General features: G+C 44.9%; 1 protein-coding gene across 3 annotated transcripts in view; it reads right to left on the reverse strand.

The window, feature by feature from the left end:
* PLA2G7 (phospholipase A2 group VII) overlaps positions 1 to 18,253 on the reverse strand; it is a 121,699-nt gene that overhangs the window by 45,000 nt on the left and 58,446 nt on the right. For all 3 annotated transcript variants that reach the window (XM_030198782.1, XM_030198784.1, XM_030198783.1), the window contains exons 5-6: positions 15,163 to 15,231; positions 5,460 to 5,607 (exon numbers count right to left, since the gene is read on the reverse strand). In XM_030198782.1, the coding sequence (XP_030054642.1) occupies positions 5,460 to 5,607; positions 15,163 to 15,231 (217 nt within the window). The remainder of the gene's footprint in view (positions 1 to 5,459; positions 5,608 to 15,162; positions 15,232 to 18,253) is intronic.

Here is an 18,253-nt window from a genome sequence, read left to right on the forward strand (position 1 = left end):
CCACATATAGCCAAAAAGTGATTTATAGTAGTGCCAATTATGGTTCTGAGGCTTTTCCTTCCAGATACTGATCTTTTTTTTTTTAATGGCCAATACATCCGTGACCACTGACTCTGATGGAGTTTTAATATTTGATGTGATTTGTTGCTCCACACCTCAAATAGTATTGGATTGTATTGCAAATTTATAATGACATTTTCCCCTCCATAAGATAATTTAACTTACTCGCTTTCAGGATGTAGTACCAGACTCCCATAATTAAAACATTCTCCACAGGGTCATTTCTACATGGATTAGATTAATACACTGACCTCATCACTCTGTACTGTACCTCTCCTCCCAATCCCTCATCTTGGACCACTTGCTTCCTAACATGCATTGGCCACTGTGGACGGCCTCTCTCTTCTGTTGTCTCTGACATTCTGGTTCATCTCCCTGGCACTGTACTTGCCGTATGGTTCTCACATTTGAACACAATCTTCTTACTTTAGTCCTTACTTTTGCCTGTTTGGTGACTCTCTGTTACCCTAATCTAGTGCTACAGACGTTGGTAATTGCCTCGACTGTAAGCTTTAGTTTGCTCCAAGGCCATTTTTCCATGCATTTCAAAGATTGAATATTGTTGTTATGTTTATTGATTTAGGTTTAGCTATTTGTCTTTCCAAACCTATGCTTAAGGCAAGGTACAATACTGGTATAGTAGATCTCTGCCTCAGTATTAGTACCCAATGGTGGGTGAAACGAACTTGCCCAAATTCATAGGGAGTGAGTGTCAGCAGAAGCTTCCTTGTTCCTTAAATTGCTGTTCCAGCCAACTAACCACTCCTAAGATTATTTCTATGTTTATGCACAGCATAAAATTCATACACAAGGTAGTATATTACCATCATGATTTTAACCATGTGTATTAAAAAAAAAAGATTTTACTCAGTTCCTATATGCATTCTCACACCAATCCCCATTTCTCCTTTCCCTGCATTGCTCACAAAGACTGTTTCTTCAACCACAGGAACTCGAAGAAGAACAAAATAAATGATCCACACATAAGAAAAGTAAATTAAGATTATATATGTATTATTTAGGGGTGAATTAATTCTAGTCCCACACCTCTAAAGATGTATCTTCCTGTTTCTTCAGCCTTAGACAGACAGATACATTCTATATGGTCCCTCCTGGAATCTACATCTCCATGTATCCTCTTGCATACCATTGTGATCTCTATAATAGATTACTGTCACTCCCTATTCATTGGCCTTCCAAATACCCAAATCTATAAGACTACAATTAATACAAAATACCGCTACCAAACTCATTCATGGCTGAAAAGAATAAGAACAAGTTACTCAACTCTATCGTTGAACACTGGCTTCCCATAGTTTACAAGATCCTTGTCTTATGTGATCAAATACAGTCCACTGGTCTTCCTTCATTTTTGTCTAGTTATCTTATTCCATACTCCAGGGGCGTAGGCAGACCTGCCATTTTGGGTGGGCCCAGAGTTAACCTGGGTGGGCCCTTCCCACCTCCTCCCCTACCCCTGTACATACATACAATATAGTTTATTTTTTAATGACCTGACGTCTGCCCGCTTCTCTGAACCCACTCCCCCGGTTCTACCTCAGAGCCGTTGCCCGTTGCAATTCCTATAGTCAACCTGCGTCAGCCCTGCAGGCTTCTCTCTTCCACATCCTCACCAAAAAAACAAGAAGTGACATCATTGAGGGCAGGACATGATAGAGAGATGCCTGCAGGGCCGGCACACGATGCCTATAGGAATAGCCGCCAGCAGTAGCTCTGAGGTAGACCAGGAGAGTGGGTTCCAGAGAAAGATGGCAGATGCCAGGCCACGAGTGGAGAAGAGGGCGAGAAGGAATAGTGAGGCGCCACCACTGAAGAGGTTTGGGGGCCTCATGGGCTGCTGACTGGGTGGGCCTGAGGCAAGAATGGGTGGGCCTGTGCCCACAGGCCCACCCTTAGCTACACCACTGCCATACTCCCCTTTGAAAATCGTCAGAACTACATCTCCTTATCATTCCCTCTTTTTGCCAAGTTTACCTTGGCACCGATAGGATCTCATGTTTCAATGTAGTTGTTCCTACACTCTGGAACAACCTCCCCCTATACCTCCAATTCCAGTAATCACTTGAAAATTTTAAGTCTTTATTTTAAACCTATTTCTTTTCTTAGGCTTTCCTGTCTGCATCACAGAATTAGCACCCCCCCCCCCCCCAACTGCGTCTCTATAGCTGATTGCATTGGTGCCTCTTGAAAAACAAGAACAGTACTTGACTACCTTTCCATGATCATGAATTGTAAACTTTCCCATCCCTTGTTTCATTCTGTGTCAGTCCTCTGAATGTACAATGGTTCTGGTTTTTTATCATCATCTACTCAGTTCTACACTTCTCCATTTATTCTTCTAATTAAACTTGTAAACCGCTTACATATTTTATTAGATTGGTAGTCTATCAAATAAACTGAACTTGAAAGCTCAATGCGGGAAGGTGGAGAGCAAAGGGCAAAAAAACAGCCAGTCAACCACAAGTGGCAATTTCATTGTGAAGCTCCCGGGCGTGTTTTAAACCACACAATTTGTCTTTGCTTCAAAACAGGTGTGAAGTGCATAGGTGCATTTGTACCTGCATGGCAGCCAGTACTTTTGTGCTGCTTTTGTAAAAGCACCCATGATCCTGCACCTGCAAGTACCCTATGTGGTTTCAAAATTGCTCCAAAAATGACTTGATAAAGATCAGAGAGTTAGTGGTGAGCCTTGCACACCATCTCTTCCTTCTACTTCTTGTAATTATCATTGCTGTGCTCTAATCTCTGGAACACAACCCTTCCTGAGCATTTCCTTAACAACATCCCCTGCAGATTTTACCGTACTTGCTACTTACCTTCATTGTAAATAAGAAAGCCTCTTTGATGGTAACATATTTCAGTCAGACCTTTCAACTATGCCTTCATATTTAGGTCTATAAAATATGCCCCAATAGATCCGAGGGTGTCTGGTATTACCCACGATCATTTTGAAGTGGCCTCCTCTTTTTTCCATGTTTTATTCAGACTGATAGCTCGTAGTGGGAGAGACAGAGCAGCCACGTAAAACAATGTGAACAGTGTTACAACCACAGATCCTCTGACATAAAGAACAAACTGAATTAAATTAATAAGTGTTGAGAAAGAGCAGAAGGTTGTGAACTCTTTGCAAAGCCCTTCACTTGTCAAGCTGCACTGTCCGTGAATTACTGCAATCAAAGCCACATGACCTTCAAGAGATGTGGCTTTGACTGTAGCTGTGTGGGATAAACACAGAGGATGGTATCAAAAGCAAAACATGTATGATTTTAAATCAGGGGTGTAGCCAGACAGCAGATTTTGGGTAGGTCTAGACAAGAAGTGGGTAGGCACCAAGTGTTCTCTCCCACCCCCCTCCTTCATCTACTTAAAAAAAAATATCTCAGCTGCTGGGAAAACACTGCTCTCCAGCAGTCTGCAGTAGGCAGGCGCTGAAAACTGAGCATGTGCAGGTGCTGGTATGCGCAGCTTAGGAAGCTTAGACTGCTGGAGAGCAGCATTTTCGGCATCAACAGCGGGAGGTCTTCAGCTGGCGAAACTTGGGATTCCTACCAGCTACTGTTAAGGGTGTGCCTGTTGAGTGGGCCTGAGTCTTAAGTGGGTGAGCCCCGGCCCACCTGTGGCTATGCCACTGTTTTACATCCCTTAATGCCTTCTGAAGTGTGAACGTGCATGGAGCAGTAGGTACAACCCTAAACAAAGGCACAGAGTGTAACCTGCATGGAGTGGCAAGTCAGGGCAGGTTCAATTTTTGAACTCTGGAGGAGGAGGGGGAAGTGGAAGAAGTTATTCCCAGCAGGTCCTTAGAAGTTCTAGGAACTGGGAGCTAAGGTTTCTTTTTTCCTTTTTTTCTCCTTTTTGTTATTTCCATGTGGTATACCCATACTCTGGACATCACCCAGCATTAGGAGGCTGGGAGGTAATGTTGATGTATGGACTAAAGTCTAATGTGGGTTGATGGAGAAAACACAGCCCTGGAATACTGTGGAGTAACTGCATCTGGGAAAGCACAATCTGTGTTCTGCAACAGAATGCTTTATTAAACCTTTGATTAAACCCTAAAAGGAAGTCAGATGCCTGTTGAGGCTGTCTGTCAGGGGAACAAGAGAGACTCCAAGCACCTAGGCTGGTTATTAAGATGGACTTAATAAAATCTGTTTTACTCTTTTGGGATCTTGCCAGGTATTTGTGACCTGGATTGGCCACTATTAGAAACAGGATACTGGACTTGATGGACCTTTGGTCTGTCCCAGTATTTTTATTTTATTTTTGTTACATTTGTACCCCACACTTTTTCTCACTCATGGCAGGCTCAATGCAGCAGGCAATGGAAGGTTAAGAGACTTGCCCAAAGTCACAAGGAGCTGCCTGGGCTGGGAATCGAAATCAGTTCCTCAGTTCCCCAGGACCAAAGTCCACCACCCTAACCACTAGGCCACTCCTCCACTTGCTTATGTTCTTTGCCACTTTACTGGGCAGATTTAATGGACCATACTACTTTTTATTTTTCGTCTTTCACTATGTAATTATGAAAGGCAGAGACTGAATCCTCAATTATTTTGAAAGATGTAGGAAGATTATCTGTCTAAAGGATTCTATCTGTGCTGTACACTCAAATGTGTTATTCATGCCAACTCAATGAAAAATATAAGAGGGAAAATTATTTGATATTTATTCAGAGTGGCAAATGACAGTTGTATATAATCCCATCATATTTCACCAGCACCCAGTGAGGCTGTAGCACAGCTGTATATACCCCTATCCCCTATCATATTTCACCAGCAGCCAGTGAGGCTGTAGCACGGCTGTATATACCCCCATCATATTTCACCAGCACCCAGTGAGGCTGTAGCACGGCTGTATATACCCCCATCATATTTCACCAGCACCCAGTGAGGCTGTAGCATGGCTGTATATACCCCCATCATATTTCACCAGCACCCAGTGAGGCTGTAGCACGGCTGTATATACCCCCATCATATTTCACCAGCACCCAGTGAGGGTGTAGCACGGCTGTATATACCCCCATCATATTTCACCAGCACCCAGTGAGGCTGTATATAACCCCATCATATTTTACCAGCAGCCAGTGAGGCTGTAGCACGGCTGAATATACCCCCATCATATTTCACCATCACCCAGTGAGGCTGTAGCATGGCTGTATATACCCCCATCATATTTCACCAGCACCCAGTGAGGGTGTAGCACGGCTGTATATACCCCCATCATATTTCACCAGCAGCCAGTGAGACTGTATATAACCCCCATCATATTTCACCAGCACCCAGTGAGGCTGTGGCATGGCTGTATATACCCCCATCATATTTCGCCAGCACCCAGTGAGGGTGTAGCATTGCTGATGCAGTGGGTTCTTTCAGTACCTGTTCACTGCGGAGAGGAAATTCATCTTCCCCTGGTTTTAGATGTCTATAGTAGATCCACACTTCCTGCTGGAGACCTGCAGTTTGTTTCTCAGCATTAGAAACAGCCATGTCTTGTAAATAATATGTTGCTGAAGCAGACTCATCTCTGCAATGAACACAGAGGAAAGTTATAATTGAGAGGTCACTAGGAGGTAGCCTAATGGTTACAACAGACTGAGAAACACGGAAACCAGAGTTCAAATCCCACCAAATCGCCTTGTGATCTTGGGCAAGTCAATTAACCCTCCATTGTCTCAGGCACAAACTTAGATTTTAAGCCCTCAAAGAACAAGAGAAATACCTAGTGCACTGAATTTAACTCACCCTGAGGTACTACTAAAAAGTTGTGAGCTAGACCCAAACCCTTAAAGAGTAATTTTATAACAGGGCACCTGGTTTATTTTTTTTTTTTTTAGATTTCAAATTTTATTACACGTAAAACATGTAAATAGTAATACATTGTATACCTTGATCAATAATCTAAACAATTATATTATTAATAGTTTGCAAGTACACAAATTCACCAAGTAAGAACAGGTTATACAATTAATTAGACCACAACATAACTTCCAAGAGAGGCGTGATTTAGATTATAGGAGATCTGAAAGAAGAAAAAGGAAATAATCGTTTATGGCCTGGCCTTCCTTACCCTTACTACTATTGATAATCTGATAACATCAATTATTCTGCAGGTGTAATGGCTAATTTTTTCATCGCTAAGAACGCTTTAAGATGTTCCGGTTCAAAAAATATATATTTTACTCCCATATATTTAACCAGACATTTACATAGGTAAGCAAGTAAATATGTTGCCCCAAAGCTCGGGTCTCTTCTCTATACGAAAGAAATATCTTTCTCCTATCCTGAGTTGTCTTACAAACATCCGGGTATATCCACAATCTTTGACCACAAAAAGTTTTTAAGGCATTTTTGAAATATAACTTCAGTACAGCATTTAAATCCTGTTCAAAAACAAATGATATCAAAAGAGTCCTGCGCTGTTCAATTTCAGATAGAGATGAGTCTAATATTACTGAAATGTCCAGTTGTGCTTAAGGATCCAAAGATATGTTCCCCTGTTCAGTTGTCTTGCCCTTATCTCCCGATTCAGCTTGCTGAGGAATTGGAAGGTAATATATTCTATTTAAAGGAGGAATAGCTGAATCTGGATATAACAAGATTTCTTTTAAATATTTCTTGAACATTTCAATAGGACTCAGTTCTTTAGTCCAGGGGAAATTCAATATTCTAAGATTCAGTCTTCTATTAAAGTTCTCAAACTGTTCTATTTTCTTGTGGATTACTATTTTATCTGTTACTAAAGATTCAGTCACAGATTTTAAAGATTTAACTTCCTGCTGAAGTGCTTCAGTTTGTAAGACCGATTCCTGCTTAGTTTTTTCAAGGGAATTAGTCAAGGAGTCAATTTTACTTACTAACAGAGAAGTCTCTCGAGCAGATTTTATTACCGTCTGGCTCAAGCCCTGTAGTATCTTCCATATCATCTGCAGATTTATCTCCACCGGAGGGTTCCCCTCCAAAGAAGTATCCTCAGCGTTCGGGGGGGAGTTAGTGCCGTCCGAGGTTTGGTCCAACACGCCTTCCGTAGTGGCTTCATCCTCCTCCCTCCGCCCCAAAATCGCTGGCGGCGGAGGTCAATTATCTGGCGGCGAAAGTGATATTTCCAGTGCCGAGGGAGATATGGCTCCTCCAATAGCTTCCAATTCAGCTTCGCTCGCCCTATTTCCTTGGATAGGCGTCGCGAATCGGTCCAGTGTTTGTTGGGACGGGGAAGAAGTTCGGGCCGCTGGCGTCAGGCCCTTAACTACCTTAACTAGCCCCTTCCTTTTGGTGTGAGGCATTTCAGAAAAGGTAAAACACAAAGATTAGGCTCCCAGCAAAACTGCCGTGAGCGATCCACGAACGCTCCGGCCGCCATCTTGACACGCCACAGGGCACCTGGTTTAAAAGGACAAGTAGGTGCCTACTTAGGCATTATTTTACAAGACACAGATATCTATATGAATTTATAAATAGTAGCATAAGCGGCAGAAACTGAACCTCACCAGCAGATGCAAACATTTACATCTGCTCTCCAGCTAGTATAAATATTCATGCCTAGTTTATTAAAATGCACATGTAGATGAGCACAGTTTGTGTAATCCCTGTGTGTACTTTTGAACTGCATCCATTCTCCACCCCTGTAGAAGCTCACCAGCAAAGCATGCACCATCATGTCATCACACATGCTTTTACACTTATCAGTATTTTAAGAGGCCATGTACACAGGTATGTGGCCACTGCTGTGCAAAAATGACTTTATAAAATTATTACCTGTCTAATGCTTCCACAAAGTTCACTGCTAATGGCCTTTGGCAAAAGATTTTACTGGGGCCCTAGTACAACTTGGCACCAGACAACCTCTTTCTACATTCTTCTAGCGTGTGATCACTAGTGCTGTCCGATTCACGATTCAAATTGAGTCGCCAATTCGTTTCAGGTGGCTCGATTTGAATCTATTCATTTGGGGGGAAAATTGGGACTTTCCCCACCTACCACCTGACATCACCCAAGCCACTGCTGCTGCTTCTCTATAGCAGCAGCAGCGGTGGTAAAAGAAGCTACTCACTGAGGGGCTGGACTCGGCATTCATGCAGGCTACTGGCTCTGCCCCGGAACAGGAAGTGGCATCCAAGGGGGTGGGACCAGCAGCCGCACCAATGGAGAGTCCAACCCCATGGTCCATAGCTTCTTTTGCTGCCACTGCTGCTCATCTAGAGATGCAACAGCAGCTGCAGCAGGGGTATCAGAGCGGGAGAGGGAACAGAGAGGAGGCAGACACTGGATTTGGAGGAATAGAGAGGGGACAGATGCTGGATGGAAGAGGTGGGGACTGGAGAGAGAGGGCACAGGAGATCAGACACTGGATGGGAGACAGAGAAGGTAGATGCTGGATGGAAGAGGTGGGGACTGGAGAGAGAGGGGCCAGAGGCTCTCCGCAATCTCTGGCCGACTACTTCCGTGACAAGGTCCAGAAGATCAACCTTGAATTCACCACTAAACCTTCTCCTCCTCCTATAACCCACTCTCTCAACCAACCTACCCAGGCCTCCTTCTCCTCTTTTCCTGCTATCACCGAAGAGGAAAGCGCCCATCTCCTCTCCTCCTCGAAATCCACCACCTGTTCCTCAGACCCCATCCCCACCAACTTACTTAACACCGTCACTCCTACTATCACCCCCACCATCTGTCATATCCTCAACCTCTCTCTCTCCACTGCAACTGTCCCAGACACTTTCAAGCATGCCGTGGTTACACCACTCCTCAAAAAACCATCACTTGACCCTACCTGTCCCTCCAACTACCGCCCCATTTCCCTCCTACCCTTCCTCTCCAAGATACTTGAACGCGCCATTCACAGCCGCTGCATTGATTTCCTCTCCTCTCATGCCATCCTCGATCCGCTTCAATCCGGCTTTCGCCCCCTACACTCGACAGAAACAGCACTATCTAAAGTCTGCAATGACCTGTTCCTCGCCAAATCTAAAGGTCACTATTCAATTCTCATCCTCCTCGACCTATCCGCCGCTTTTGACACTGTCAATCACAACCTACTTCTCGACACACTGTCCTCCTTTGGGTTCCAGGGCTCTGTCCTCTCCTGGTTCTCCTCTTATCTCTCCCATCGTACCTTCAGAGTGCACTCTCATGGCTCATCCTCCTCCCCTATCCCGCTCTCTGTTGGAGTTCCCCAGGGTTCTGTCCTTGGGCCCCTTCTTTTTTCAATCTACACCTCTTCCTTAGGCTCCCTAATCTCTTCTCATGGTTTCCACTATCATCTTTATGCCGACGACACCCAGCTTTATCTCTCCACACCAGAAATCACTGCGGAAACCCAGGCCAAAGTACTGGCCTGCCTATCCGACATTGCTGCCTGGATGTCCAACCGTCACCTGAAACTAAACATGGCCAAGACGGAACTTATTGTGTTCCCACCCAAACCCACTTCTCCTCTCCCTTCACTCTCTATCTCAATTGATAACACCCTCATCGTCCCTGTCTCATCTGCCCGCAACCTTGGTGTCATCTTCGACTCCTCCCTCTCCTTCTCTGCGCATATCCAGCAGATAGCCAAGACCTGTCGCTTCTTCCTCTATAACATTAGCAAAATTCGCCCCCTCCTCTCCGAGCACACCACTCGAACTCTCATCCACTCTCTCATTACCTCTCGCCTTGACTACTGCAACCTACTCCTCACCGGCCTCCCACTTAGCCATCTATCCCCCCTTCAGTCCATCCAGAACTCGGCCGCACGTCTTATCTTCCGCCTCAACCGATATACTCATATCACCCCTCTCCTCAAGTCACTTCACTGGCTTCCGATCAGTTACCGCATACAGTCCAAGCTTCTCCTATTCACCTACAAATGCACTCGATCTGCAGCCCCTCCTTATCTCTCTACTCTCATCTCCCCTTATGTCCCCACCCGTAACCTCTGCTCTCTTGACAAATTCCTCCTTTCAGTACCCTTCTCCACCACCGCCAACTCTAGGCTTCGTCCTTTCTGCCTCGCTTCACCCCATGCTTGGAACAAACTCCCTGAGCCCATACGCCGGCCCCCTCCCTACCCATCTTCAAATCACTGCTCAAAGCCCACCTCTTCAATGTCGCCTTCAGCACCTAATCACTACACCTTTTCTCAGGAAATCTAAACTACCCCAACTTGACATTTCGTCCTTTAGATTGTAAGCTCCTCTGAGCAGGGACCGTCCTTATTTGTTAATTTGTACAGCGCTGCGTAACCCTAGTAGCGCTCTAGAAATGTTAAGTAGTAGTAGTAGTAGTAGTAGGATGAAAGAGGTGGGGACTGGAGAGAGAGGGGCCAGAGGCTGGTTGGAAAGGAGGCAGAGGAGATCAGATGCTGGTTGGAAGGGGAGAGAAAGAGGGCAGACACTGGATGGAAGAGATGGAGGCTGGCGAGAGGGCAGAGCTGGATGGAAAGGGGGCAGAGAAGGAGATCAGGTGCTGCATGGAAGGGGGAGAGAAAAAGGGCAGACGCTGAATGGATGGGGAGGGGATGACAAGAGAGAAGGAAAAGATATGCTGGTTCTGGGGGAGGAAGGACAAGAGGGAAGAAGGAATAAGGGGAGAAGAAGCACGTGAGGAGGGATAGGGACATAGAGATGCGGTGCTGGACATGGGGAGGGGAGACAGGGACACAGAGAGGTGCTACTGGACAGGGCAAGAATACAAATGCAGAGAGGGGAGATCCTCAACATGGCAGGAAGATAGGGGCAGGGGCAGGGACACAGAGGGGAGCTGAATCATGGACAGGGGCACAAAAGAAATGCCAAATGGACCAGGAGATCCTAGCAAAAGAGTTAAGAGAAGTCAGAAAAAAGTGGAAACCAGAGAATGGAACCAACACTATTAAAAAAATTAAAAGACCAGACAACAAAGGTAGAAAAATAAATTTTATTTTCTATTTATTGATAGTAGCCTTAATTGAACTGAACTGAATTGAAAAATTGATTCATATGAGTAAATCAAATCGAAAATTCTTTGGTTGAATCGGACAGAACTAGTGACCACAAAAAGCAGCCATAACATGTGTGGCAGGGTCAAATAATAGGGAAGGGAAAGAAGAAATCAAGTTAGTCTTCCACTAATTCAGATGTCAGTAGGTCTATTCAGGGAAGAACAAATTGTTTCTGGGAATGGACCAGGAGTCTAGGACCTTTGGCACATCTTCTATAGTATTTCTGTATTATTAAATCACAAAAGGGTCTTTTTACTAAGCTGCAGTAAGCTCTAGTGTACACTTACTGCACCTTAAAATGAACTACCATGGGACGTGCTCAGGTGTCCTGTGGTAAGTTTGGGATCTGCGTGCACTAATATTTTGTAATTTTTCTGTGAGGGGGTGTGTCTGGGGGGTGGAGAGTGGGTGTGTCTGTGCTAGTCACTGCATCTACATTATCGTGCGCTGATTAGCGTAGGATTACTACTTAAGCCCTTACCGCCTACAAAATGTGTGACGGTAAGTGCTCACGTGGTCATTTGTTTTTGTGGTGAAATATCTTTATTGCCATCGCCAACAAACATGAAAGAGATCAATCCACCTACATCATGAAAGAAAAAATGAGTGATCAATGCGATGACAGATTACGTATAAATTCTTCCCTACCACAATTCTACCCCTATTCCTCCCACCCCTCCTTTCTCTTTCAGGGGTTAATAACACCTTGCAGTAGGTAATTTGTTTTTAATAGCTATACTCTAATGGTGACATTAGCCATCTTAGCCTGTGAGAAAAGGCCACACAAGGGTGTCCTAAGTCCACTTTCTACCACAGCTTTGTAAAAGAATCCCAAAGTTTGAAGTGCGTTGTCTTTGAGCCTGCTCAACTGAAAATTTCCTAGATTCAAAATAATTTACTATCTGATGAAGTGGACTCTGGTCCTCGAAAGCTCACACCTCAGGAAATTGGTTAGTCTATAAGGTTCTATTTTGTTTATGGGGTCCCTTGGTTCCAAATTTATCTCTATAACGTTATACCAAGAGCAACTCAAATGTTGTTCTCACAGCGTGTGGTTGCCTTAATATTTAAACTTCAATTAACTGGACCTCAATGCATCCACCCTTGGCATTTCACCTTCAGGTGAATGAGCCCTTTTATTATTTATTTATTTATTTATTGCTTTTGTATCCCACATCTTCCCACCTTTTTGCAGGCTCAATGTGGCTTACAATACATCATGGATAGTGAAAATATATAAGAGAATAGACAATTAGTATTACAGAAGTATTCTGGGTAACATGACAATGATAAAGCATGATAGTAGTATAGCAAGCAAATTTTATAAGACAATTCTGGATATATGTGGATATATGTCAATGGAGCTAATCCTATCACTGGTCCTTTTTTTTTTTCTTTTTTCTTTATCTAGACTGATAGATAAAATGCCCATGCAAAAAAACTCTTATTAGAGAGAAAAACCATTGGATATCTTCTATCAGTCTCTTTGCAAATAACCACTCACTGTGAGACGGTGGGCAGTTGAAGAGCTGGGATCCTCAGGAAAGTTTTCACTGTTAGTGTATTTGAAGAATAGTTTAAGATAAGAGTTCATAATCATTAACGTGTTTTGTTCTCACAGTGAGTGGTTATTTGCACAGAGACTGATAGAGGATATCCAATGTTTTTTTTTCTCTCTAATAGACATCCAGATGCACTAAACTTAATGAGCCTTTAACGAGACAATAACGAGCCATTAACGGGCAAGTAGTAAACCCTAGCATGCACCAAACGCCATTTCCTGATCACAGTAGCAGCTAAGGAAAACGGAATGCAAATCATTAATATGAGCTGCAGTACCACTGCAAGGCTATTATAATGATATGCACTAACGTTTACCGATTCCCCTTACAGTGGAAACCCTAACGTGAGGTCTGCACCTCTCGTTAGGCAGGGGCTGCTGTGGGAAAGGAAAAAAAAAAAACAAGCTGTGTCTAACATTGACGTCCTTCAAGGACATCCCTGATGAGCACTGCTTTCTTTTTTACCTTCCGACGCCCCCTGCCCGAGATCGCCGCCACTGCTCCCCCTCCCCCCTGCATTGAAAGAGCTTTCCACAGCCCCGCCCCCCCCAAGGCCACCGCCACCGCTCCCCCCTCTCTTGAAATGACAGCTTCCCCACCATCAGACGAGGGCGGGCCAAGGAGGAAAGAGGGAAGGTCCTGTCAGGAGTGGCCTGAAACAGCTTATTTTTACTGGTGCTGCTGCCAGTGACTCACTGAAAATGTGGAGGACCATGGAAGGGGTGGCTGGGATAGAAATAGAGATGATGAAACCATGAGAGGGAGTGGGAATGAAATGATGCTGGACTTGCAGGGAACTAATACATTACGAGGGCGGCACTTCGAGCAAGTGGCCCCTACCATTGGGCAGCCTTGGGCTTTTTGCTGGGTTTGCTCAATGGTAGCTATGCCCCTGCTACAAGGGCCATTGGAGCTGGAAAGCCTGATAATGAGCAGCAAAAAAATGACAGGTGATATTTTTTAACTGTGAATCTTTTCAAGTGCAGTTGTATTTTTCAAAGTCTTTATCTGCTACTTTAACATACAATAATTTATCTTTTTCAGTAAACAGCTCCATCATACTTTTCAGATATAGACAGTGGTGTGCTGGAGCTGGCTTGCACCGGCTCGCAAGGGCCGGTTGTTAATTTTTAAAAGATCTTGTGAGCCGGTTGTTCAGCACGGCGAGTCGGCTCTGGTAAACGAGGTAAGCATGGCAGGAGGGCAACACAAGCCATGCTTACCCTATTTACCTCACCTCCCCACCATTGCCCTCGTTTGTCTGCGCCGCCTTCATTTGCCTGCCCTCGTTTGCCTGCACTACCCAGTGATTCTCCTCCCCTGATTACCTCCGTTGAAGCAGCCACGTCAGTGAAAGCCCTGACCGTCTCTAGCCTTCCCTTCGTGAGTTCGTTCCCTCAGAGTCCCGCCTTCTGACATCATTTCCTCTTTCCGAGAGGGCGGGACTCTGAGGGTACGAACTCGAAGGGAAGGCTAGATATGGGCAGGTCTTTCAATAACGCGGCTGCTTCGACGGAGGTAATCAAGGGAGAGAGGAGAATCGCTGGGTATGGGTGGCTGGAGGGGGGGGGCAGGGGAGAGAAGAGAATCGCTGGGTATGGATGGATAGAGGGGGGGCAGGGGAGAGAGGAGAATCGCTGAGTATGGATGGATAGAGGGGGGCAGGGGAGAGAAGAGAATCGCTGGGTATGGATGGATAGAGGGGGGGAAGGGGAGAGAAGAGAATCGCTGGGTATGGATGGATAGAGATGGCAGGGGAGAGAAGAGAATCGCTGGGTATGGATGGATGGAGGGCGGCAGGGGAGAAGAGAGTTGCTGGATATAGATGGAGGGAGGGCAGGGGAGAGGAGAGTTGCTGGACATGGGTGGATGGAGGGGAGGGCAGGGGAGAGGAGGGTTGCTGGACATGGGTGGATGGAGGGGAGGGCAGGGGAGAGGAGGGTTGCTGGACATGGATGGAGGAGAGGGAAGAGTGAGGAAGGAGATGAGATGAGGGAAAAGGAAGAGAGGAAAAAAACTGCACAGGGATGAAGAAAATAGGCAGAAGCTGGATCCACCAGACAGTCAAGTCTGCGGAGGACCCAGCTTTTACTTACGGATGTAGGGCAAGAAATGAAGAAGAAAGGCGGAAAGTAAAGAAATAAATGGAAAGGAAGCCCTGGAAACGGAGTTAAGAGGACAGATAGCAGCAGAATCGGATACTGGGCCAGCATGATCAGAAAAACAAAGTCACCAGACAACAAAGGTAGAAAAAAATCATTTTATTTTTTCATTATAGTGTTTGGAATATGTCCACTTTGAGAATCAGGTGCTCAACATTAAAAGTTTATATTTATGTACTTATTTATGGCATTTTATCCCACATTAAACATGAATTCGATTGGAACCTGGGATCATTTAATTTTTTTTCCTGGAGTAATGCATTGCCCTCCCCCCCCAGGCTCTCTCCCCGGCTATAGCCAGCTCTGCAATTTGGGGGGGGGGGGGGCGCAGAGGTGGACGGGGTAGAGAGCCTCTGGTTAAACATTTACCAGCACACCACTGGATACAGAGCACTTACCTGTGCTCAACAGAAGCAACTACAAATCCTTGAGATGCCAGCTCAGTGCAAATAGCAGAATACAGGGTCCTATACAGAAAAAGAGAGAGAGGGAGACTTCTAACAATATTTCCATTGTAATATAAATACATTGAAATACACCTACAAATGAGATCCTGTATAGTTCTGACTGCACAGGAAAGTCAGCAGAAGCAGCAGGTAAGAACATTGGAGGACAGTGCACAGAGAGTGGAGAAAATATACACCTCTAAGAGCAGCAGTGGTTTTTGTCAACATCCCCAATCACTCTCTTTATTGTGATTGATGAGCCACTGAATTATACATCTGAGAGGGCCCTTCCTAAATATTTGTGCCATAGGCAGGGCCAGTCTTTCTTTGACATGGGCGACAGGGGCAGTCGCACAGGGCCCTTGATTTCTGACACATCTGTCCTCCTGTCTCGGAACACCTCCCTGCTCCGTACTTTAATGTGCATCCACATTTCAGTAGAGAGAATCAGGCAGCGGCAGCGATTTTCATATCCCGTCAACTGCCGAGCCCAGAGCCTCCTCGCTGCTGTGTCCTGCCCCCTTTTGATGTCATTTCCTGCTTCCGCAAGGGCGGGATGCAACAGCGAGGAGGCTCTGGGCTCGGCAGCTGATGGGATATGAAAATTGCTGTTGCTGTCTGCTCATCTCTACTAAAACATGATGAATGCACGTCAAGGTACGGGGTGAGGCGGGGTTCTGAGAGCTCCAAACCTGCTTTTAAACTCTGATAAATGATGGCTTATGGTGGCAGGCGTGGGAGGGGGGTGCAGGCGGGGGCAGGAGCGGGCCACAATGAACTGGTCTGCACAGGGCCCCGCAATTGCTAAGACCGGCCCTGGCCACAGGCGTGTGCCTAGTTTACTCATGCCTTAATCCTACTTTGGACTCGGTGTGGCCTAATAGAGCATCCTCTGTCTTCCAAAATGCAGGCAAGAAGCATTCATGGAATTTCAAAGGTGATTTCTAGGTACTGTGGCTGCCTAGTACGCTATCACTAAGCACCTCTATCATTTTATTAAATTGGGGGTGGGCAATCTGCGGCCCGCAATTGAATTTCACGCGGCCCCTGGGACCAGAAAATGTCATTACCCAGAATTTTGGCAATTTTAAATATTGTATTTTGCAAATATTTTCAGAATAGTCACTCTAGCAGTTTATTTCCATGGTTTTTAGTTCATTTTTACTTAATTATTTATCACAAGAGGTCTGTGGAGCTCTGTGCATTTCCAGTTCTGATATTACATAATGTTGCAGACCACGAGGGATAGTACTGATATTCATGTGGCCCTCTGTGTATAAAGGTTGCCCACTCCTGTTTTAAACATAAGACAGCACCTGCTGTTCACATGAAAGCTGGGGTGATCACAGAAGGAACTGCCTCCACAATAGCTATGTGTCTGCAACTGGCCACAGAGCCTATGAAAAGGCAACATTACAGATATTGTGCCAGTCCTTAGAAAACACGTCTTACTGGGAAAAAATTAAATATACTGCAGCAGGACATGCTTATCCACTCCTACTCTAGCTGAGATAATATTTAATCACCTCTCTGACCTCATGTAAATCTTTCTTTAAATTAGTCTCCTTATTTTCTAACTCCTCTTATCTATCTATATGTTCCATCTTCTCTTATACCCTACGCTGTCCATTAAAATGTTTTATTATGTAATGTGTTGATGTAAGTAGTATATTATGCCATACTTTGTACTGTTATCTGAATATTTTTACTGTTGAAATTGTCTATTGCTTATGTTTGCAAATCCTTTTAGAGAGTTACACACTCACAAAATACCTTCCCCTGGCCATATATACAAAATACAGATACAACCTTAATAAATACAGAATAAATGACCACATATTAGAAACATAAATGTGTGAAAAAAAGCTGAACTGGAAACCCTGAAAGAAGCTGGACTCTGCTTACATTACAATACTGGAGAAATAGAAACAGAAATGCATTGCCTCCTGTGCTGTCCAAAATAAAGAAAAAAGGGACCAATATTCAAAGCAATTTAATTACGAGAGGCTCCTGCTTGTTTAAATTGCAAAGACCGACCCAGGGGAAGATATTCAGTGGCTCTTAACCAGATAAGGCCACTGAATGTCAGCTTGGACTGCCATGTCACTTAACCCTCCATTGCCCGCCGCATAGAGCCTGCCGTGAGTGGGAAAGCGCGGGGTACAAAAATGTGGAGGAGTGGCCTAGTGGTTAGAGTGGTGGACTTTGGTCCTGGGGAACTGAGGAACTGAGTTCGATTCCCGGCACAGGCAGCTCCTTGTGACTCTGGGCAAGTCACTTAACCCTCCATTGCCTGCTGCATTGAGCCTGCCATGAGTGGGAAAGCGCGGGGTACAAATGTAACAAAAATAATAAATAAATAAATAAAATGAAATAAAAATAAAAATGATACTCTGCAGTTAGGGTGAGGATGGTCCAATGGTAGACTAGAGCAGGACAAATGGCTCCTAGATGTAAGGGTAGATCATGGACTCACTCACCTGTTATCCCTGCTTCTATTCTGGCGCAACAATGCAGTGAAGGCTTTCTTGCACAACAACCTGAGCTATCTTTGTGTGGTGATATTTCCCCCATTGCAGCTCCTAAGAGCGGAGATTCAGAGCTACTTGGGGAAGAAATTTCTCTCAGTGCCAATGAACATTCAACTTCACAGCCAGAACAGTGTGGAACCGTGTTAGAGGGCTTTTCAGCACCGCCTGGAAGGCAAGAAGTGAAACCTCATGGGCAGGAGAATGACCTCTTCTCACCGAAATCCCACCATTTTCATCAGAAGGTAGTGCCCAGCCATTGGCATTAGAAGTGAATATATCTGAGTCCCCCAGTTTGCCAGGAACGGCTTTGGAACCATAAGCAACTGTTTCTGGAGGAGAGCCTGCACTTGTAAGTGGACCATCTATGGCTGCTCAGATAACTTTAGTTTCAAACCGAGGTTTGTTGGTGAAATTGAAAGCTGAAATTTCAAAGTGTTTTTCAGATAATTCTCGTTTAGTGCAAGGAGCCCAGAAACATGACATTCTGAATTTTGATTATCGTAGGAGCTTGG

Source organism: Microcaecilia unicolor, chromosome 3 (assembly GCF_901765095.1).
Source record: "Microcaecilia unicolor chromosome 3, aMicUni1.1, whole genome shotgun sequence".
In the NCBI taxonomy this organism is placed as follows: domain Eukaryota; kingdom Metazoa; phylum Chordata; class Amphibia; order Gymnophiona; family Siphonopidae; genus Microcaecilia; species Microcaecilia unicolor.